Here is a 25,218-nt window from a genome sequence, read left to right as displayed (position 1 = left end):
GCTCCTAGTCTAGAAACCTGTACAGCATGTTACTTTACTGAATACAATAGAGAGCTGAAGTGAGTATTTTTATATGTTAATATATCTACACATAGAAAAGGTACAGTAAAAATACGATATAAAAAAATAAAAACCAGTATGTCTGTATAGGGCAGTTACCATGAATGGGGCTTAACAGAAATGAAAGTTTCTCTGGGTGAATGCGTGAGTGGTGAGTGAATGTGAAAGCCTACAATACTACTATACACTACTATGAATTTTATAAACTCTATATATTTATATATACTAAATTGATAAGAAATATCTTGATCAAATTAACCTCAGTTTTCTGTAACTTTACTTCATAAACTTTTTTTAACTTTGTTGTGCAGTATTAACTAGCTTAAAACACAAACACATGCTGTACAAAAATATTTTCTTTCTTTATATCTGTATAAGCTTTTTCCTAATTTTAAAATGTTTCTTTTTTTTTTTTTTTTTTTTTTTTTTATATTTTTTTTTTTTTTTTTTTTTTTTTTTAAAAACAGTCAAGACACAAACACAACCATCAGCCTAGGCCTGCACAGGGTCAGCATTACCAGTATCATTGTACTCTACACCTCCATATTTTATGTCCCACTGAAAGGTCTTCAGAGGCGATGACAGGCATGAAGCTGTCATCTCCTATGACAACAATGCTTTCTTCTGGAATAACTACTCCTGAGGTTTACAGTTAACTTTTTTCTTTAGTATGTAGAAGGAGTACATTCTAAATCAAGCTTGTTCAACGCATGGCCCAGGACAGCTTTGAATGAGGCCCAACGCAAATCCGTAAACCTTCTTAAAATATTATGAGAATTTTTTGTGATTTTTTTTTAAGCTCACTCAGCTATCGTTAGTGTTATTATAGTTAGTGTTACTGTATTTCATGTGTGGCCCAAGACAATTCTTCTTTCAACATGGCCCAGGGAGGCAAAAAGACTGGACACCCCTGCTATAAATGACAAAAGCATAGTTAAATAGTGTGTACTGTATATATATAGCTAAATGATAGGAATTTTTCAGCTCCATTATAATCTTGTGGGACTGATGTAATGTATGTGATCTGTTGTTGAATGAAGCATCATTATGCAGCACATGACTGCATATAATGCCTGGGATTCATTTCCACCTAATATGGGAAGAAGGATGTGAGTAAGGCTAAAGATAAAGACTGGACATGAAGTAGGCACTGTTGAAGCTGTGTCATGGGCAAAAAAGAGTATGGCATTGTTTTTGACTGTAGTTCTAGTCCATGTTTTATATTAAGTTCATGTGTAAAGGCTGATGGTAAATAAAGGTTTCTGATATTTTAAAATCAATACCCTTAGGGACCCCTTGCAACTATTTTTTTTTTCTTTCCAGGCTTCTCCCCAGTGCTAAAGTCAAATTTCTCTTAAAAACAAAACTTAAGAAACATTATCTGATTGCAATGTATAGATTATATTTTGATCCCAATTCAAAGAAACAGGCCAGGCACCATGCTTCACACCTGTAATCCCAGCACTTTGGGAGACCAAGGCAGGCAGATCACCTGAGGTCAGGAGCTCGAGACCAGCTATCCAACATGGTGAAACTCCGTCTCTACTAAAAATACAAAAATTAGCCAGGCTTGGTGGCAAACACCTGTAATCTCAGCTACTCAGGAGGCTGAGGCAGGAGGATTGTTTCAACCCGAGAGGCAGAGATTGCAGTGAGCCAAAATCATGCCACTGCACTCCAGCCTGGATGACAGAAGCAAGACTCTGTCTCAAGAAAAAAAAAAAAAATGCACACGAAAACCAATATCCTTATGTCTAAATATTTAAAGCTATATATTAAAAAAAAAAAAAGAAAAAAATCAGCTATAGAACAGTTTAATGTTTTATCCTCTTACCTTGACAAAGATACCATTATGATAAACTCAGGACTCAGGATTCAAATCTATGCAAAACATGCCATCAGGTGCCATATTACCAATGTATGAGTGTTTGAGATTCTTTATTCTTCTTTTGTTCAGACAAACAATCTCGCTATAAAATCTGGATGGTTTTCTAATAATTCCAATTCAGCAATGAAAGTTGTATTTAAGGTGTGAATGTGCACAGCCTTATTTTTAAAAATGGGTTAAAGTTGGTAAAAAAAAATTTAATATTTAGATTAACAGGTTACAAGTAAAAATAGCAGTCAACTAATTATTGATGGGTTTCAGGGAAGGAATATTTTTACTTACTAGCTCCGCTTCCAATTGTTCTATGGAAAAGTTGTGACATCCGAGGACCAAGAGGACCAAACAGGTGAGGGGGAAGACCCCTTGCCTCTAACAAAGCTAAAGAGAAGAGAAGGGCAGAGTGAACAGCTAGTTGACTTCATGTAACTGATCTATCTAAAAATTTCAAGTAACTGATTCATCTCACTTAATTGATTTAGTAACCAGTTTTCTGGACTTTAAGAGAAGCTACAAACTTTCAAGGCCACTCTAATATATTAATGTAATTAAAACAAATTAAAATGCACATGTGCCAGCTCCAATTATCTTAAGGTTTTATGAAGAAATTAAAAAAAAAATAAGTGCCAGTAGGAAGGTGTACACACTTCATGAACATCCTAAGGTAAATGTTTTGATATTTTGAAGAACTAATAAGTTAAGCACCCTCGCTCTGTTTTCTGTCTGACATTAATTCCCAATCAGATATTGGTCATCAGATCCTATAAAAAACACATGAAAACAGTGTATGATTTTTATCAGTTCCCAAAACTGAAAACAAAACATGATGGGCGTGGTGGCTCACATCTGTAATCCCAGCACTTTGGGAGTCCAAGACAGGAGGACCACCTGAGGTCCAGAGTTCAAGACCAGCCTGGCCAACATAATGAAACCCCGTTTCTTTAAAAATACAAAAATTAGCCAGGCACAGTGGCAGGCACCTATAATCGTAGCTACTCAGGAGGCTGAGGCAGGAGAATCACTTGTATGCAGGAGGTGGAGTTTGCAGAGAGCTGAGATCATGCACTCCAGCCTAGGCAACAGAGTAAGACTGTCTCATAACACACACACACACACACTCTCTCTCTCTCTCTCTCTCTCTCTCTCTCTCTCTCAAAACACATACATACTATGTGTTCATGAGTGTCCAAGTCTTAAGAGATAGTTGTCTGTTCCCTCAGGAACTTAAAAGCAATCAAAAATTATTTATAAATCATACATTTATTGTAAACCTCACACTGAGGTCTGTTATAAATCAACTGAGATAAAAATACATACCCATCCACACATATTAGGCTGCTTTTGTAAAAGCATTTGTAATATTAAAAAAAAAAAAGTTTGTGTATACACTACGCATTCATTTTGAAACAAATGATCAAGAAAAACAAAAACACATGGCCAAATGCCTTATTAAAACCCATTTATGCCACAGGGTGCAATTTTTTGAATTTTTGCATGAGTGAAAAGTCAGAACTTGGCAATGACCTTGAGCAGTAGGATATAAATAACTCCCAAATGCTTAGCGTTCCAATAATGGAACACTAGGCATAAGTGGGTTAAATGTATTCATAATGCTGGTGATACCAGACAAAAATATATTAAGGCACTCATTTAAGATTTTTAACTCATTTATTGCCTAAACAAACTATACATGCAACCACAATAAAGAAAAAAAATTTTAAACAAAAATAAATATGTAAGGCTTTAACTAGTTAAACAGTGAAGATGAAGGGGCAGATAGCTCACCTTCCAATTCTAAATAATGAAATTGCTACTAAGAATTTTTGTGGTTATTGCTACTGGTTTTTTTTTTTTTTTTTTTTTTTTTTTGGGAGGTGTAGGCACTGCCAGATTATGGTCAAATGAATTTAAATTAATTTCAATAAAGAATGGTATTAACAGGCAGCCCATGGTAATGGTTTCTTATAGGCTCAATAACTGTTTTTACCTTGCAAACGTCCCATCTCTGAATCATCTGATTCACTCTCCCCAGAGGTGGTCATGCCAACAGCTCCTGCAACAGAACTAGAGGCTTGGGGTGGAGGGGAAAGATGAGGGTTAGGAGAGGAATACTTAAACATATTATGTCTGGCTTATCTTAGAAAAACTGAAGTTTTGTGGACTACAATGAATAAAGACAATTGAACTCGTCTTGCCACTGTACACGCAACTGTTCTTCTAGACTTTATCCTGTAGCTTTTAGAAACAAAAGGAGAGCTCAACTATTTTAGCATTAAAAAGGTTGTAGTCTCATGCTTTTCATTTATACATGGCTTTTGACAAATTTCTCATGCCTCTGAAACTGTTCCTTAGTTAAGGTGTCCTGAATCCCTCTTTTGAAAGTCAATAAAGAACATACTGTGTAACAATTGTGATTATTTAACAGATGGCCAATTGGTAACAAAAATAAATAAAAAGGCAAAACTGACATTTAGGGGAAATGTTGTATGTAGATGTCTGCCTTCTAAGTCTGCTTTATTCCCAGACTACAGTCTTGATACAATCATGTATCTGTTTTAGTTAACTTCAAGAGTGCAAAAAGATATTACAACAGATGAGTGCTATGAAGCATGAAAGAGGCTGGGCATCGTGGCTTACACCTGTAGTACCAACGCTTTGTGGGCCAAGCAGAAGGATCATTTAAGCTCAGGGGTTCAAGGCCAGCCTGGGCAATATAGTGAGATGTGTAGTCCCAACTACTCAGTGGGGCGTGCCTGAGTTGAGAGCACTGCTTGGGCCCAGGAGGTAGAAGAGGGTGCAGTGCGCCATGATCATGCCACTGTACTCCAGTCTGAGCGGCAGAGCCAGATTGTCTAAAAACAAAAAGTATGAAAGGGAGGGCAACTAACATGTCAAAACTAGTGTAAAATCAAGAGTTAAGACTCAGGATACTATTAACTGAAATACTAACCTGATCAACAATGACAAAAAGATAGTCTAAGCTAATGGAGTTAAGAGTCTATTATGAATCCGAACAGGAAGTAAAACCATATCCCTGCAAAACTAGCAGTTCGTTGTGCTTCTATGTGTCTGTTGAGGTCAAAGGTTTTTTTTGTTTTTGTTTTTTGGGTGTTTTTTTTTTTTTTAACACAGATGATTGATCTACATAAGCTCTTCAACAATACCTTAAGCCCTATATACTGCACAGATTGTGACAGAATGCAAGCCAGGAAGAATTTTTTTTTTGTCATAATTGTTAAAGAGGCATGTGTGAATAACATATGTGAATTTAAAGAGCTTGTCTGAAGAAAAAGATGCCAAAATACCAGCCACCAACTATATTTTCATATTACCATTCTCTTCACACACCATTAAGTATTTTCTATATAACTTCGTTATTGGGATTTAAAATAATTCTTAGAAAAACTTATGGTTATAACAGGGTCAGCAAACTATGGCCCAAAGGCCAAATCCAGTCCACCACATGATTTTGTAAATAAAAATTTTATTAGAACATAGCTGTACTCATTCATTTACAGGTCTGTGGCTGCTTTCATGCTGTAATTACAGAATTGAGTACTTGCAACAGAGACTACATATAGCATAAAACATTTACTATCTGGCCTTTTACAAAATGTTGGAAACTCCACCACTCCCAAAAGTTTAGAGCTACACACAGACAGATTAACAGAAATACTAAAGTTGTATAAAGGTTGAGCAAAACCCACACTTCTGGTAAAGAAAAAGGAAATTAATAACTGTACACTATAATGCTACTTATAGGTAGGTAGCATTTATGAAACACTTACTATACATAGGCATTATCTAAGTTTCCTCATAACTGTACAAAAGGTATTATAATCATCATGCACATAAGGAAACTAAGGTTTTGTGACTTTGACCATACTTGGCCAATGTCAGATAGCTAGTTATGGATCAGAGGCTTGAACTCAGGAAGTCTGACTTCACAGTTTGTACCCTTAGAAACTGTATGACTCAAATATATTCTTTAGCAGTGATTTTTAATTCAAATACAGTTGCTTCTTCACATTATACAGAAATGCTGTTAACAAGTACTGTCACTAGGTACAATTATAACTGAAATGGCTCTTAAACTTATTTTAAGACTCTTTCATCTATGTGGAAAGCAAATACCAAGTTTTAACAAATGAAATAGTTGGTATTTTTAAAATACACTCTGCAGCTCACACATTAAAAAACAAACACACAAAAACCTAACCTATTAAGAGTAATGCTGAGGTGTTTTTTGTTTTTTTTTGTTTTTTGTTTTTTTGAAACAGTCTTGCTGTCGCCCAGGCTGGAGTGCAGTGGTGCTATCTCAGCTCACTGCAACCACCGCCTCCCAGATTCAAGCCATTCTCCTGCCTCAGCCTCCTAAGTAGCTGGGACTACAGGCACGTGACACCATGCCCAGCTATTTTTTTTTTTTGTATTTTTAATAGAGACGGGGTTTCACGATGTTGGCCAGGATGGTCTCGATCTCTTGACCTCGTGATCCACCTGCCTCGTCCTCCCAAAAGTGCTGGGATTAGAGGCGTGAGCCACCGCCCCGCCTTGCTTAGTTTTTAAGTTTATTTATCAGAGAAGCTACTTGATTTTACTTAAAATGTTCTCCAGATCTACAACCATTAAAGGTTTCTACATTGCTTCTTAAACATTTTATTCTAATGACTTTCGTATTTAACATCTAAAATTGCAGTGCCACAAAGATATCAATTAAGCAAAACATAAAACCTATAGAAGAACATAATTAAAAGAGTTGCTATGGTTCTCTAAGGTTCTAATACAGCAGGGTCCTAACCTTTGGTCAGCCACAGAACCTCTTTTTTTTTTTTTTTTTTTTGAGACAGGTTCTTGCTCTGTTGCCCAGGCTGGGGTGCAGTGGTACAATTTACAACTCACTGCAACATCCACCTTCAGGGCTCAAGCCATCCTCCTGCCTCCACTGTAGTTGGTACCACAGGCACATGCCACCAAGTCTGGCTAATTTTTGTATTTTCTTGTAGAGACAGGGTTTCACCATGTTGCCCAGGCTGATCTCAAACTTTTGAACTCAAGTGATCCACCAGCCTCGGCCTCCCAAAGTGTTGGGATTACAGATGTGAGCTACTGCCAAAAGTCTGATTTTTCAATGGGAGATAGGGTGCTTGTCTTGACAGAAATTGGAAACTAACTGCAAAGTAAAGAATTCTTTTGCCATACCTCTGATAGCAAGTATTAAGCTTTTGTTCACTTTTATGAAGTAGTTTAGGTTATCTGAAGTGGGAGTTTAGATATGAGTTATAAGTTATCTAATTTTGCAAAACATATATAAAAGAACTATTTTTGTATGTTTTACCAAATTAGTTTGGTTTTACAAAAACAAACACTAGTTTTGCATGTTTTAGAAAATTAGAAAACATAAACCAGCCAAGTCTTTGGCTAATTTAATTAGGAGTATAGAGGTAGCAGTTCCATGAAGTCATGCAGGTATGAAAACGTAATTAATCAATAGGAGTCAGCTACAGTTCTTTAGTCAAGGCTTCAAACCTCCTTGGGCATAGGCCAGATTTTTTCCCAGAGTCAAATATAAAAATATAACTCTCAGTAGATAAAATCCAATGCCAGATTTTCAACAGATATTTCTCCTGTTTAGTCTTAACATATCTTCACAGTACCGTGTAAGACAGTTTACAATATAGATAAAGGAAAAACTGAAGATACTGTGTAAATCAGAATACAAACATTCTATTATAGAGTGACAAGTTTTTATACTTTAATCAACGGACGAAAAGTTAACAAAATTTTTTTTATATTATCTAACCGTGATCATTTTTTCTGAAACTATAAAGGAACTCAAAGCAAAATGATGCTGACATTGTTTTACAAGTATAAAGAAAAATACTTCCTTCCTTACTTCAGTACGCTTAGCATTTGCAAGACTTTGGCAACATTATACAAGGCTGTACAGTTCTGATTATGTCCAAAACTAAGAATGCATAGGAGACCAAGTTTGGTGGCTCACACCTGTCATTGCAGCACCTTGGGAGGCTGAGGTGGTTGAATCACCTGAGGTCAAGAGTTCGAGACCAGGCTGGCTGACATGGTGAAACACTATCTCTACTAAAAATGAAAAAATTAGCTGGGAGTAGCGGCAGGTGCCTGTAGTCCCAACTACTTGGGAGGCTGAGGCAGGAGAATCACTTGATCCTGGGAGGCAGAGGTTGCAGTGAGCTGAGATCGTGTCACTGCACTCCAGCCTGGGCAACAGAGAGAAACTCCTCTTCAAAAAAAAAAAAAAAAAAAAGAATGCATAGGAGTCTGCCTCTGACTCTTGGGACAGTGTGGCAAACACTTAACTTTCAACTTTAAAGGTGAGCATTTCTTATATGAACAGCTAATGTGGTTAGGCTTTTAAAAAGAATAAAAACGTTACTTCCAAATAAATGTTTCCAATGGAGTCTTATATCGACTATGTAAGTACTATCTGAGAACATTTATTTGTCAAAAGGAGCTCTAAGTCCACAAACCCATGTTCCATACTAACTTAGGTTTGTATTTTCTTTTACATTCCCATTTTACACATACAGAAACTAAAGCACATTATCGTGAAGAATGTAATGTAAAGCTGTTAAGTAATTAGCTTCTTTCCCCATACTTTCATGTGACAGCAGAGAAATTCCTGTAATTCGTAAGAGATCTGTCCTCCAAAACGTAATGAAGTCAGCCCTCCTCTAATACAAGTGCACATGCCACATGTATTTTTTATCACCAGCTACAATAAACAACTTGGGAAACACCTGTATCACATTGTGATCTCAAACATAAGACAATGGAATGCCTGAAAGTGTTTAGAAAGGCAGTTATATAAGCCTGATTCCTGTACACTTTTATCCTCTTAGGTAAATAAACAGGGGAACAAAATTTTACACCCCATTCCCATTCCGGCCTTCAATTATATATCCTATGAATTATATAAACTTTTGCAACTGCAGAGAAATAGACAATAATGCTGTTACAAATATGCCTGCCTTTGGGAAGTCACACATCACAGCTTGTAACCCTGATTAAGTATAAGCAATATTTGACTTCATTTTTCCTCACGTATAAAATGATAATAACAGCACTCACACCTCAGCAGGTTGTTTGGAATATTAAATGAGAATATATGTAATGTGCTTAATACTATACCTGCACTGCAATGTAGTGTACACTGTATAAATATTAGTTGTAGTAATAACTGCAATGAGTCTACATTAATAGCCAGCAGCTCCTTTTCTGTTACCCGTTTGGGAATTGCCCCACTTCCACATTCAGGCTTATGAATAAACACCGAAAGACTAGGAAGGAGCGCACAACAGTGGGATAGGCTGTATGTCACAACCAGTGAGTTGCAATGAAATGGACTTTCAATATCTACCATTTAAACCTTCAGAAAAACTATTCTAGGAAAACAAATATGGGGGGAAAAAACTCCTCTCCCACCACTTAATTTCTCATACAAAACTGAGAAAGTGTTGTGGTTTAAAAAAAAAAAAAACACACTGGCCAGGCGCGGTGGCTCACACCTATAATTCCAGCACTTTGGGAGGCCAAGGCAGACGGATCACAAGGTCAGGAGATCGAGACCATCCTGGCCAACATGGTGAAATCCTGTCTCTACTAAAAATACAAAAATTAGCTGGATGTGGTGGCGTGTGCACAATCCCAGCTACTCAGAAGGCTGAGACACGAGAACTGCTTGAACCTGGGAGGCGAAGACTGTAGTGAGCCAAGATCATGCCACTGTACTCTGGCCTGGCAACTGAGCGAGACTCCATCTTGAAAAAATAAATAAATAAATAAATAAATAAATGCTAAGCTAGACAGAACAAGAAGACATCAGTGGTGGGCAAATCACAACCTTCATGGCCAAATATGACACATGACAACATATTCTAACAGTAAACAATAGTACCTGAAATATCTTTGTTCAAAAGGAAGTATATGCCTGTATTTAATTAAACCTGTGTGTATCATCTGATTTAAGGGACTCACACATATAAGCCTATAGTGACTGATTTTAGCATTTTTTATCTGTTGTTAATGTCATTTACAAATATCAACAGAAAGTACATTTTGATATTTATCAGCCAGAACTAACAGTTGAAGTATTAGTCTTGTTTTGGTATAGGTAATGGGTACATATTTAAAGCCGAAAGGAGAGAAAAGCCTTAATTTTTGTGTTTCTAATATATCAAGTATAAAAACAAGGAGCCCCTAACAATGTAAATACTATTCTTATAGCTAAGGTTCAAACTGAATATTTATATTTCAGGGTTTACAAAAATTCTAATTTAAAATTTATGTATGTGTGAAGCAATTTAAACTATATTCTTACATTTTTACTATGAATTTAAATTCTTTCAATCAATGGGCAGTTATACATACTAGTCTATAAAAGGCTTACACAGAAAAGATTTTACTTCCTCCTAAGCCTTTTGAATGTAATTAGTGCACATCTGGATGAGAATTTTAAAATGACAACCAAATCCAACTATCAATATATCAAACTGGTAAACTAAAACAAAACAGAACGAGAAGTTTATACGATAGTAACATCTAGCATACTTCCCTCCCTCTGGCCATCAAATCTGTAAAAGACAGAAATGCATTTTAAAGCTAAGAAGTACCAATCTACCTGCAGCTCCTTGGGGAGCTTCATCTGTCCGAGCAGCTGAAGAATTTACTGCCTCCTGGTTGCTTTCAGGGTCTGCCATTTTCTCCTGTCGACGAGCTTCAGCTGCTCCTCTTTTGCCCAGGCCAGAGCCTCGCCGACTACAACAGAAAAATGTCATCATGGGCAGCATTATCAGTGAACCAGGAGCAATGTATAGAAAACACAAAGCTCAAATTCATGGAGCACAAAGCCAGTTTCTTCTTCGTCCTCTTTTTCAATAAAAGTAAGTGCAGAAAAACACCATGTGTAACAACCAAGACTTTGTATATTTAAAATTCTTCCAAGTTATATTGCATTTACAATACAAGCTTTTGTATAACTGGGAGCTGTTGTCATCCTTAGAAACAGAAATGATTTTTAAAATACTTCCAACTAAACAGAAAAGTGACTTCCTGCAGAGAAAATTCAATTTATTTAAAATAGCACATCATTTCCAGGGTAAACAGTGGAGCAATGTATTAATACTGGCTGGGTGTGGTGGCTCATGCCTATAATCCCAGCACTTTGGGAGGCTGAAGTGGGTGGATCACCTGAGGTTAGGAGTTCAAGACCAGCCTGGCCAGTATGATGAAACCCTGTCTCTGCTAAAAATACAAAAATTAGCCAGGTATGGTGGCATGCGCCTGTAGTCACAGCTACGTGGGAGGCCAAGACAAGAGGACTGCTTGAATCCAGGAGAAGGAGGTTGCAGTGAGCTGAGATCACGCCACTGCACTCCAGCCTGTGCAACAGAGCAAAACTGTCTCAAAAAAAACACTAATACAAAGACTTGCAGACTAACACTGAGAATGAGAGGAAAGGTTTAGAGAAGAACAGATGTGAAAAAATTCCCAGCCGCTAAGTTCCAGATTACCTAAATCATCTAAAAATAACTATCCTAATAACAACTTCATTCTTTAAAATAAATTATAGATTTCGTATTATTAATAAATATATTACAGATAACATTTGGGAAAAACATTCATTTAGGACAGAGACACAATAAATTATGGAATAATGACCACTTGAAAAAAAATTAAATTTTATTGATGACAAACCTTTTTTTCTCCTTTAATAGAGAAATCAGTAAGCAAACTGGGTAAAAGCTAAAATATTCCCCTGGGAAATTACTAAAACTTGATAGCATTTAAGCAAAAGCTACCCAAATAATCTTAAGAAATCCAGAAACCTGTTACTAAAGACATGCTTTACACTAAAGTCACACTACAATGAAGTAAGAGAAATGGGCACAACTGACCTACAAAGAAAGGGTCTGGCTTACCTGAGAGCACTGAAGAGTTTATTCTCATTACAGAAAAAGCTTCCCTACACAGAAATGTGCTTCACTAATCTTTCCTTCACAAGGAAACAGCTCATTCCAAACTCATTTTACAAAACTACAAGTTAGTGGGATTCAAATTCACTCACTTAAGATCTAATCTCCAACAGCACACTGGGCTGACTACTTTGGATACATAGGGTTGCTGCCCTCAAGGAGTGAGGACAGCACTCCTAAGAGAAACAAGGACACCCTGAGTAGGTGACCAAGGCACAATACATAAACAGAATCCCAACTAATTCAGAAAAGATTCACCAGGAAGAGCACTTCAAGCAGGTGGCTAGATTAGATGGCCTGTGCACAGCATAAGCATGTCTACAGTAAGTAATTTCACATGCACTAATTATCATGCGTAGAAAGAGAGAAGGTTGCAGAGATCAGCAGGGAAGGCAAGACAATTAAACACTAGATTACCTGACTTCGCATACAGCTTAAAATTAATTTGCAGAAACAATAAATTGAGTTTGCACCTCAGACTAAACCTTAAGTAATTAAGATTCAAAATCTGGCCGAAAATAGGAAAAAATCTCTGGAAAACTAAGAAGTTTCTTCAGAAATCCTCAGAAAAGTTGCTATGCAACCTCAAAAGCAAACAGGTGCACTAAATTTAGATATTTTAAACAATGTAAAAAATTTAAAAACAGGTGGAAGAGGTTTAAGGTGGTAAGGGTATATTTCTTATGATTTATAGGCAACAAGTTTACTGATGTCACTACTGTACCAAGAGAAAATAGGTTATCTTAGATAAGAGTAGAGAAAATAGTTATCTTAAGAACCAAAAGAAGTGAAAAGATCTTTCTACTAACCTGAGTGGGAAAAGGCAAACAAAATCATTCTCCCATCACTAGTTTTTGACGCATTTACCGGAGGGAGCAAGCTACAGTCATGTGCTGCATAAGGATGGTTCTGTCAACAACGGACCACATGTACGACCACAGTCCTGCAAAATTCTTAATGCTGTATTTTTACTGTCCCTTTTCTATGTTTAGATGTGTTTAGGTGCATACATGCTTGCCATTGTGTTACAATTGCCTATGGTATTCTGTAAGGTAACATGCTATACATGTTTCAGGCCTAGGAGCAATAGGCTACACATGGCCTAGATGGGTAAGCTATACTATTTAGGTTTGTGTTTAAGTGTTCTCCATGATGTTTGCATAACAAAATCACCTAATGACACACATCTGAGAATGTGTCCTCCTCATTAAAAGAGGCATGACTATACACAGACAGAGAACTCATATGTAGCTACTGAATAATTAGCAGCAGAATGGCACCTGACCAACTGAGCAAGCCTGAAAAGCTGAGAGGAGGTTGCAGGAAAAAGATTTTTACCTTTTTACTTTTAGGCTGAGATTCCCAATCAGTTAATAAAGGTTTATGAAATATTAACTGTGTCACATCACAGGTAGTTATTTTGAAATGAGATCTACAGTAACTAGAAGCTAGAATTGGAGATGTGAAAGAACACACATAATACCCACACTTTTTCTTGAGAGGAAGGTGTTATAATATAAAATAAAAATTAAATACATTCCCCCTCCATTCATAAACTTAGTAATTGGTTCTACCACTTTTAGAAACTAATTAAGCAACAGTACAGCCATTAAAACAGGCATCCTTTTTGATTCATTAATCACAGTATTGGGAAACTTAACTACCTTTTAAAAAAACAATCCAAATCTGCATAAAGATGCTCATTAGAAGTGTATTTGGCAGACTAGAACTCTGGAAACAGTCCAAGGTCCCGCTACTGTCAATAGTACAGTGAAAATAGTGTAGCAGCAAAGGAAAGGTAGAGGATAAAAGTATTATCAAGAAGCAGAATGATTAAAACTCAGTAAAAACACGTAAATAAATATTGGAGAGAAATTCATGAAGATAATACCAGTCATGATAGAATGTCTTTACTCAAGTAAAAAAACAAGTTTTTTAATGATTTTTGAAAAATCATCAGGCATGGTGGTTCATGCCTATAATCTTAGCATTGGGAGAGGCTGAGGCAGGTGAATCACTTGAGGTTTCGAGCTCGTGACCAGCCTGGCCAACATGATGAAACCGTCTCTACTAAAAATACAAAAATTAGCTGGGTGTGGTGGTAGGTGCCCGTAATCCCAGCTACTCAGGAGGCTGAGGCAGGAGAAGCACCTGAAACCGGGAGGCACAGGTTGCAGTGAGCAGAACTCGCACCACTGCACTCTAGCCTGGATGTCAAGGGCAAAACTCCATCTTGAAAAGAAATTACCTACAGAGTTAAGAATTTCAATCAAACTTGAAACTGAGCAACAGAAGACAAATGAACTCACCATAAATGGAAAAAAAACAAATTACCTGGTACTAGCACAGGAGCCCGTGGTCTTTTGGCGTGTGCTCCGCCTCAAACTGGGGAGCTCAGCAGGTGGAGACTCACTGCGCTTCTTGGTAGATTTTCTTAAACCTATCCATGGAAAATGGGAAAGTATAATTTTATAACGAGAAATTATCATTAAGGAAAAATCAAGAAATTCTTCAGGTCAACACCCTGTTCAAAACTCGACAGAATCTTTCCATAATCTCTCCAGCAGTACTGCTAGCTTTACTTCCAGAGCATATTCATAATGAAAAGACTAATGGTGGCACTCGAGTTCAGGATCGGTCTTCTCACTTGGACCCAACCTTGACCCAACCTATCCCAAGAGTCCTGCTTATCTAACCTCTTTCAAAGTTCTTTTCTCATCTGCTTCTCCTTCTTCACTAACAAAGGTGAGGTTTTTGGATGTACTATTTATTTCAAGAATTTACTAAACATCATTAAGTTTACCAACTTTGTTACACTGTTCTTATATAGTCCTATTTTGGTTAGTTTATATAAGGCTCATCAATTAGGTATGAGAGAACCAAATGAATTATTCCACCCATCAGAAAGGTGCATGTCCTTACCTGAACTGAAGATGATTAAGAGGTCTGATTTATAAAATACTGTATAATGAGGGGGAAGAGTCAATTAAGCACACTTTAGGTATTATTTTGGAAGCTAATGCCTTTACAAGTCAATAGGCTCAAAAAAGACATATCAATTAAGTAAAGTTTCTCTCTATTTTATGAACAATAGGAAAGCCAAGACAGCATCCACCCACCCTTGGACAACCCTCACAATGTTACCATAAATTATGATATACTAGGCACTATACTCTATCTAAAAAAGACCTCCAATAGTGAAAGGTCTCCAATGTTACCAACCGTTATTTCCATAAGAACTTTGCATCATCTTAAACAGCTGTTAACTTTTTCAGAGACTAACTAGTTATACTATTGGTCCTGGTCACTTGCTTCTTTACAGGAAGTTTTAATGTTGCTGATTTCATTACTTTAAAGGGGAAAACCTAATTCTTTAATCCTTTGATTTGGAAAAAAGCAAGAGCAAAACATCTTGGAGAGAAGCAGTAAAAAGGATTCTAGACATTTTCTTGATCTTTCAGACTCAAAACTTCAGCTCATTCAACTTAGGATGGTCTATATTATAGCAGACTTAAAATGAGAGTTGCTAAGTGAAAAATCAACTTATTCAAGAATCTGTGAACATGAAACAGAAGCTATAAGAATAAAAATCTTATGTTTAGACAGGCATTACCTTTCAGATATCTCAACTGTATCTTTTGGGCCTTTTTCAAAATAACTTTTGGGAAAGATTATCTAAACAATTGAAGCTGACATAAAAGAATCAAAGAATGAAACTTTAACTGGGAAAGATGATTGGCTTAAGAGTTTTGTAAATTTCAATTTTATTTTTAGGTTTTCTACAAAGCATATTGCCAGAATTATTTTATATAATCATATGCCTGATATCCTATGCTGTCTTTGTCAGGGCACACAATCTGGTCACCTAACAGACAGGCTTGGGAACAGATCTAGAGTTAGCTTAGTAATACGTTCAGCTAATTAGCATCACATTTTAATACTAAAAAGTTCATAAATTACTTTAAAATACTATTTTAGAAAGTATTAAATTTCACACTTGCTTTTCTATCAGATTTGTGTTACTAGACTTATGAATCCACAGTTTAGAGAGGAAAAATACACAAATGTGTATTATATTAAAACACAACAAAAAACACAAAGTGCTTTTGCTTTTAACAAACCACTTTAAAAAAAAAAAAAAAACCTTGTATAACTGCCATTAGTACTACTTAGTACTTCATTCACGTAATACTAAAATATCTTTATCCATAACATGATACAGTAATGGACGGGAGCACACACTTTTGCATCTATCTGGTGACATTAAAAAATAAAATATTCAAATTAATGTACTGTATGCTACACTGCTGATGTGAGGTGACATATTTTTTAATCAGTTTTTCATTCTTTCACCATTCATGCCCTGAAACAGACTTCATCATTTAACTGTCTTTTAGACTGTCTTCAACTATTACTTAAATGTGATAAAATGTATTCTAAGTGTATGGTTTAATGAGTTTGACAAATGTATTTACCCATGTAACTAGTATCACCATTAAGATCCATAACATTTCCATCACTCTAAAAAGGTGCTTCTTGATCCTTGAGGTAATCCTCTCTCTCTCTCACATAAGGCCCTTGACAACCACTGATGTGTCTATTTTAGAATTTCATATAAATAGAACCATACACTGCTTTGGAAATGGATTCATTTTCTTAGACATATTAGTAACCTATTCCTTTTCATTGCTGAGTAGTATTCTTGTGTGTGAATGTTCCATAATCTGTTTATCCATTCTTGGTGGTAAGCTTTAAGAGGACCATACTAAGTTGCAGAGAAGTAGGGAAGGGAAGAACCAAAACAGACTAGATAGAAAAACATTTGTAATGGCTTTCATAATCATACCACGATCATAAAACAACTGTGCGGCTGTCTAACTCCATCCCTGATGAAGTAAGAGAGATTACCTTAAACATGCTGTGGTCTGAAAGACAATCTCACAGTAAAGAGCTGCTATGTATAATGCTCTCTAGTGGAAAAGAGGTTATCATTATTTGCAACATTATGGGAACCCAGGATAGGAGACCATATTAGCTTTTATATATCCATCTCTGCCCAAAACACCTGAATAGGGCAACACATCTTATATTGTGAAAATTGGTAACTGGTAACTTCTGAGCATATTTCAATAAACCAAGTCAAACCTTGGAAGGACTATCTGAATTCCTTTCAAGGATTATTCTTCCAAAAGTCTGAAACATTTTCAGAACATGAGAAATGGCAGACATTCATGGAGAAAGAAAAGTTCAAATTTGAAGTAGTTGGGTAAGATTACTTTCTTGAAGATAAAGACAGAGTAACTTCTTTTGACCATTTAGCAAATTGACTATGCTAGAATATACTATTCTTAAGACTAGTTGAGGCTTTCAAAAGCACTTTCAGATATAAAGTTAGATAATTCCTATTTTTCAGATAATATAACATTTACAGACTTGCTTAAAGGTGTATAAGCTAGCCAACTACACAAATCCAAAGCTCATTTTGAAGCAAGGAAAACAAGAGTATATTAAGAATACCTCTTAATATGTTTCTCATAAGTTGCTAAAATTTTGCTTTACTGGTTCTGAACAAAAAGCTTTAGCACTGTCCATATAAAAATACAGTATTTTGTAGAACTGAAATTTCCTTGTATTCTGCTGATCAAGCAAGGAGTATTTCAACAGAGGAGAGAACACAGTTAAGTGTAAACCTACTAAACACCAATTAAAACATACATACATAGATATATATATACATGCACACACACTCTCCTCTTTCCCAGGCTCTGTAATGCAGCAAAACTACATTTATTGTTTACGTTTATGATGTCACTCAACAAGAATATCACTGGTCAGATTAATAAACTTTTATTCACAAAGATTTTATGTAATGAAATTAGGTATAAATGTAGATGTACTCTTTTCCCCAAAATTCTTGACCTTAATATATTCGTATAAGAATATATGCACTTGTTCCTATAACCTTTAAACCTCTGGATAAAGAAAAAACTGGCAGTTAGTATTGTCTGCCTAAAAATCCTAATTGTTCTCTTCTCCAATATAGGCAAGTCTATAAAACAAACAAAAACAGGCTGAGCACAGGGGCTGATGCCTATAATCCCAGCACTCTGGGAGGCCAAGGCTAGAGGATCACTTGAGCCCTAACAGTTTGAGATCAGCCTGGGCAACACAGACCTTGTCTCTACAAGAAGACCAAAGCAAAACAGCAAACAAAAACACAAGCTGGATATTGTAGCTCATGCCTGCAATCCCAGCAATTTGGGAGGCTGAGGCTGGGGGAATAGGTGAGCCCAGGAGTTGGAGGCCAGCATCAACAACACTGTAAGACCCTGTCTCTACAAAAAGTAATAAAAAATAAATTAGCTGGGCATGGTGATGCATGTCTATAGTCCCAGCTACTCAGGAGGATGACAGGGGAGGATGCTTTAAGCCCAGCAGTCCAAAGCCACAGATCATACCACCGCACTCCAGCCTGGGTGACAGAGCGAGATCTTGTGAAAGAAAGGGAAGAAAAGGAAGGGAGGAAGGAAGAAAAGCAGGGAGGAAAAGAATGAAAAAATGATAACATGCATTCCTAATTTTTAAAAAACTGATTTATTTAAAGTTCAAGGTTTCAGTCTTTCAAAAACGCTGGCAATTTGCAAGGTCTGACTTTTGAAATGTGAGATAATGAAAAGTTGTAAGCTTGAATTTTTAAAACAACATTTAAAAAGAACCAGACTGCGGAGTGACAATGACCTCAGATATTTTACTCAATGGACTCATATATAAGAATAGTTAAGATGCTTTTGGGTACATCTTATTACATCATTTACTTTCCCTTGTCTACTTGAAATTTTATAAATTTTAAAATGTATTTCTCATTAGACTATTATTAAATGATCCCAATCTCATCACTGTGCAAGAGAAATGAGCTCAAGTAATATGTCTGCCTACTTAAAAGGAGTCACCAAATGTGGGTCACTACAATACTGGAATGGCTTTTACCCTTAATTGTGTTACATTGCTTAAAAGTTAGAAATAGACAACTGAACAATGCATATTCACTGTCATGCTTTTATGCAATCTTCTATTCTTACATGGTCTATGTTAAAGGCATGCTAATCTTTCATGTGGTAATCTGATAGACAAGTATCAGACCTATTACATAGTCTCACAATGAAAATAAAGTCTCCCCCACCATGATAAAATATTCTAGCAATGGAATAATTAAGTAAACTTTCCAGCTTCTTAAAGATTCCTTCTGTTACATAAGAGGTCCAAGCAAACATCAATGTCAGTGTATTTGATAAGGTTATATAAAGATCAGTCAGGAATGGAAGACAGAAGACGTGAGGAAGTTGATTTAAGATCTTCATTCCATAAATAAACATTACATTCAAATAATTACTGTTATCTTCCAACTTACATATGCATTTTAAAGTGACATTTAGATGATCAAGTACACACACCTATTTTTAATGTACAGAAACTCTTTTTCTGAGCACACTACTTAATTTATAGCTCTCTGGAGAATTATCTCCTGCCTCTTCTCCATGTGGTACCACTGGAAATGTCTTTCCCAACACAATCCTACTACTGCACAGGAGGGTCAAACACCAATCCTCATCATCATCCCCCTTTTCTCTCCTCCACCACACTGATTCATTCAAGGACAGGTATATAACCCACGAAAATCAGGGACTTTCCTTAAATGCTGATATATAAATGACTAGATATTATCCGCTTTTATTATAAAGGGAGAGACTGAGGGAGGTCACAAGATGTGAGACTGTCAGTGCTATCTTCATTTGACCTCTGTATCCAGCCAAGCCTGAAGCTAGACATTCTCTGGGCTTTATCTATCATGTGAACTGATATGTTTCCATTTAATTTTGGTTGAGTATCAATCACTAACCCCAAAATTGAGACCATAGGTCATTATTAGAATTTTTAGTCTAGAGTAGGTATTGACAAAACAGCAGCCTGTGGGGCAAATTTGACTGGCAACCTGAGCCTCTCAAGCTAGGAATGGTTTATACATTCCAGAGAGTAGTAATAATGAAGAATAAGATGTGGCAAAGATTGTATGTGGTCAGCAAGGCCTAAAATATTTACTATACGGCCATCAGCAGAAAATTTGTTACTGACCTGGACTTTGAAGGAGAAAAAAAACACAACAAAAAATCACACACATAAAAATTCATCCAAATTTCAAAAACTAGTTAAAACTCTCCAAAACAAACTAAATAAAACCTCTTGATATTTTAACAGAATATAATATACAAATTAATATCTTAAACAAGGGTAGCAGGTATCAAAAAAAATTGCTACAAGTCATTTACATTTATAGGCCTATCAGAGGATGACTACTGGCCGGGTACAGTGGCTCACACCTGTAAGCCCAGAAGTTCAGAATGCAGAATGCCTCTGCATTCTGAACTCCAGGTGGACTGCTGGAGGCCAGAAGTTTAAGACCATCCTAGGCAACACAGTGAGACCCTGTCTCTACAAAAAATTAGGGGAAAAAAAAAAAATTAGCTGGGTGTGGTGACACACGCCTGTAGTCCCAGCTGCTTAGAAAGCTGAGGAAGTAGGATTACTTGAGCAGTGAGCTATGATCACACCACTGGACTCCAGCCTGGGTGACAGAGCAAGACCCTATCTCTTTAAAAAGAAAAAAATGTTGTTTTTTTTTCTTGAGATGGAATCTACTCATGGAAAGATGCTGTGACACCACTAAAATGACAAAAAGGATTTAAAATATACATAAACTTAGTGATAAAGCAGCAGCAGGATTGAAAAAAAAAAATGACTCCAATTCTCAAAGAAGTTCTACCACAGACAAAATGCTATCAAAAAGCATCACGTGATACATAAAAATCTTTCGTGAAAGAAAAAGTCAATCAGCGCCGCAAAGATCATCGTTTTGAAACTGCCAAGATCACACCAACCTTCAGCAACCACCACCCTCATCAGTCAGCATCCATCAACACTGAGGCAAGACTATCCCACCAGTAAAAGATTATGACTCCCTAAGGCTCAGATGATCATTAGCAATTTCTAGCAATAAAGTATTTTTAACTAAGGTACATACTTTTTTTGTTAAGGTACACTGCTATTGCATGCTTACTATATTACAGTACAGTGTAAATACAATTTTCATGAGCACTGGGAAACAAAAAAAATCATGGAACTCACTGTGATATTCATTCTATTGTGGTGATTGGGAATTGAGTGCATTAACATCTCCAAGGTATGCCCGTGTAACTATATTAATGGTCACTTTGGTAAAAATAAATTCGAAAATGAAAAGTAATCTATGAGTTTATAAAAATAAATCACAGACTTTTGTTTTAAAATAACTCAGTAATAAGACATTTTGCAGATAATAAGCTAAATCCTAAAAGCAATTTTTAAAGCAAATTTTTATTTCCTAGTCAATGCACAGCCATTTCAAGTATTGATTTGTCAATATGAATTAAAAATGTTAGAAATGTCCAAAGGTATTCATCTAAGCATTATCTACAACAAGGAAAAACTAGAAAGGGGCCAAATGCCCAATAATAGGGGTTGGTTAAATAAAACAGTATGGTAACTGAAAATTCAAGAAAACAGTATTTAATAAGGATGTGAACAAGCTGACCCTTTTACACGACTGGTGGAAATATAAATTCATAGATTTCTAAGTGCAATTTGAAAATATATGTCAATATCTAAAAGAATATAACCAGTGATCTAACAAGGAAATAGTGGTGTAAATTACAAAGCCATACTTAATTAGGGTACATCTATATCTAGCCATTACAAATGATGTCATTGATAGTTATATGAAGGAAGCTAGTCTATTACAAAAGTGTTTAGCCAAATAAAGCACTTTTGTTTCTCCACAACTATTACCTTGCTCTGTCATTCTGAATGTGAAATTTAATGGACAACAAATGTCTATTTCAGAGCTAGGCCCATAACAGGCACTCAAAAAGCAATGCCTACTGTCATGTACAGCAAGATTAGACTTTTGTGTATGCATAGGGAAGTGTCTCCCACTTGAGGATAAAGACAAAAGATTTAACACACATGCATTCACTGTCTCCACATGAAACACCACTAACATGGCATTAAAATAATCTGAGCCATAAATCTACAAGGATGAGAAGAACGGAAGACATTATGATTACAATACAATTTTTGAAGACGAAAACCAGAAATGTCAGGGCTAAATGCACTGGGAAGTCCAAAACACTGAAAGTAGAAAGCTGAGATTAAGAACCAATTAAACTGACACAACAGAAACCCAAAAAGGCTCTGGATCTGATGGTGCCAGATACCTCTAGGGCAGCATTGGGACTAAAACTGAAGATTGGCTGATAGACTGTTTACAAAGCACCAGATCCCCAGATCCCCAGATCCCCTCCCCTACTTGCACAGCTGGGCAACCATTCCTCTCTGGATCCAGCAAAAAACAAGATCTTTATTCTTTAGAAAGTACAAAATATAAAAATTCTTGACTAAAAGTACACAGTATAAATAGGTACACTATACCAAAAATAAGAGGGAGAGAGGAAAATCGAGTACAGACACACTGTCTGACAATATATATTATCCTTCCTCTGAGCCCTCTTTTCCCACTCGGCCCCCAGAACTTGGACAGTTATGGCTTCACCTTGAGGCAGGAGTTTGAAACAAACTTCTCTGTGGAATTTTACAAGCTGAAAAACAATGATCTAAAAATAATAAGAGGAAGTTCACAACGAAACGACCCAATCAGATCACTAAACAATAAATCTCGGGCAAACCTCACTTATGTACTCAGAGCTTACAAATTAAGACTTTTGGTCTCAAATTACACTTAAGTATGATGAGACAACAAGGAATTACCAAAATTACCAGAATCTGAGGAAAGCTCCTAGCATGAAATACAACCCAAAATGCACCCTCCCCGCCACACACAAAAGCTTGAGATTACACCAGCAAAGAAAACTCATCATTAATGTCATCAAAAAAGAAATGCAATCATAACCAAACACAAGATTCTATAAACAAGGAAACGAAAACAAAATCACCTCTTGGAAATAAAAGATGGCAAACACTGGGGGAAAAAAAGCAATTCAAGAGAAGGGCTGCAAGATGAAGTAGAAATCTACCAGAAACAGTACAAAAAAAGAAAGCAATATCAAAGAGTAAGATCAAGACCATTTAAGAGGACAAGCGCTCAATACAGTGAAAAGAAACAAGTGCAGGGTGACAAACAATCCCAGTTGCCTAGGACTATCCTGGTTTTAGAGCTGTAAGTCCTGAGTCTTCAGAATGCCCTAGATCCAGAGAAAGCAAAACAGTGGTCACTCTATCAAGGAATGCAAATGAATTCACAGCAATGGGCAATATCATCACGCTTCTAAATAACGGAAATGCAAGCTTCCATAGAAGATGTTACATATACAACAAAAATCAGAAATAGGAATGGTGCCTGTATTGAAAGACAGAAGACACTAATTCTTCAAAATTCTGAAGGAAAGTAACTCCCAACCCAGAATTCTATATTCACTAATCTGTCAAGTAAGTATCAATGTGGTATCATACATTTTCAGACATTCAAATTTTGAAAAAATAAATTTTATTTTAAAATCTCATAAATACTTTTCCTTAAAAATCAACAAGAAGAAATGTTCCACCAAAACAAGAAAGCAAGAAAGATGACAAGAAATCTGGAAAAAGAAAACTTTAAAAGACTGAAGAAAATCCCAAGGCTAAAGCAGTATAAACAGGCTTAAAGAACAACCATCCACAGGCCTCATTTCTTCAGGAAGATGAAACATGCACGTAGGCAGCTTGAGAAAAGACTGTGACAATTAGTAAGGAGTGAGGAGTTTGAGTAAGTTCATAGGAAAGTAAGGAAAACAACAACAAAAAAAAGGAATTTAAAATTCAGGAAAAGCAAAGATGTGTGAGAAAGGAAATGTTCCTACATGGCTCAGTGTAAATAACATTTAGATGTTCATAATACAATAAATTCTGCGTACTGATCATCATTGAAAAGACGGGAAGTATGTAGCAGTATATGTCTGGATAGGTGAATGGGGTGGCGTAAGGTTAGAAAGCAAAATCTTCATTTTCCATAAGGGAAATACAACAGAGATCACACTGTGGGGGGATGGGAGAAGGGAACTCAACAAACAGGTACATAAAAGCACATAACCTACACACTGAAACATCAAAACAATCAGCTATAGAAAAGGGCAATGTGGCAGAAACCGCTTTTAAAAAAAATAATAGATCTGGTCAGGCATAGTGGCTCATGTCTATAATTCCAGCACTTTGGGAGGTCTAGTCAGGAGAATCGCTTGAGTCTAGGAGGTTGAGACAAGCCTAGGCAAGACAGTAAGACCTCATATCTACAAAAAAAGTATTTTTTAAAAAATTAGCTGGGCATGGTGGCATGTGCCTGTGGTCCCAGCTACCCAGGAAGCTGAGGTGGGAAGATTGCTTGAGTCTATGCGATCAAGGCTGCAGTAAGCTATGATCATCATCTTGAAGGAGGAGCAAAAAAAATCTTATATAACTCTTTCACTTTACACTGTACATAAGTGTTGATAAATATAAAGAGAAAAGTTTTGGCAAGACACACACCATAAAAAACAAAAAGACGTAGCCCTGATTTTGTATTTTTCTCCTTTGTATATTTTGGTACTTTCTGGATTTTTTTAACAAACATATTTCAGAATCAGAAATGTCAAAACCAATCTAGAATACAGGTAAGAATATAAAGGGCAATTACTAGTGTAAGTTACGTAAAACATTATTTGGCTAATTTAATTCTTATTTTGACCTTGTATACAAAATTATATAACACGGTCATTTATAATTTCCAAACAATGTAATACAAAGCAAAGCCTTGTTAACAAAGAATTCAATGCTGTATTTTCCATTAAATGATCTCTTTAAAATTTGGCAACTTGTTTCTAAAGTTTTTTAAAGTATTAAAACCACTAGGATTATTTGTTAGTAATTTTTCAAAGCTGTCACATATTGAACTATTAAACTTTTAAGTTGCTAAATTACTTTAATAGCTGCCTTGTAATATGGAAAAGTGACACTCAAGCCTTTTCCTTTTAAGCTCCCTGCTCAACTTTTAACAGGGCTCACATATAATCTACGTTTTTCACCTAAGTAGAGATGATCCTATAAGATGCAAGTTGGTGAAACCAAGTGTCTAACTTATATTCGTCTCTCCTGCTCAACTCATTCTTACTTCCTCCCTCCATGCTAGAGGCGCAAAGCACT

At 36.2% G+C, this 25,218-nt stretch overlaps 1 protein-coding gene across 1 annotated transcript in view; it reads right to left on the bottom strand.

The window, feature by feature from the left end:
• The window catches only part of TRIP12 (thyroid hormone receptor interactor 12), a 164,640-nt gene that overhangs the window by 63,885 nt on the left and 75,537 nt on the right, over positions 1-25,218 (bottom strand). Inside the window, exons 6-9 of the mRNA XM_037738767.1 lie at positions 14,293-14,398; positions 10,605-10,741; positions 3,933-4,016; positions 2,231-2,326 (exon numbers count right to left, since the gene is read on the bottom strand). Coding sequence (XP_037594695.1) covers positions 2,231-2,326; positions 3,933-4,016; positions 10,605-10,741; positions 14,293-14,398 — 423 coding nt within the window. The remainder of the gene's footprint in view (positions 1-2,230; positions 2,327-3,932; positions 4,017-10,604; positions 10,742-14,292; positions 14,399-25,218) is intronic.

The sequence above is a fragment of the Cebus imitator genome, unplaced genomic scaffold (genome assembly GCF_001604975.1).
Source record: "Cebus imitator isolate Cc_AM_T3 unplaced genomic scaffold, Cebus_imitator-1.0 Scaffold57, whole genome shotgun sequence".
Lineage (NCBI taxonomy): Eukaryota > Metazoa > Chordata > Mammalia > Primates > Cebidae > Cebus > Cebus imitator.
Note: the sequence above shows the minus strand (reverse complement) of the source record. Positions and strands in the feature narration are given on the sequence as shown.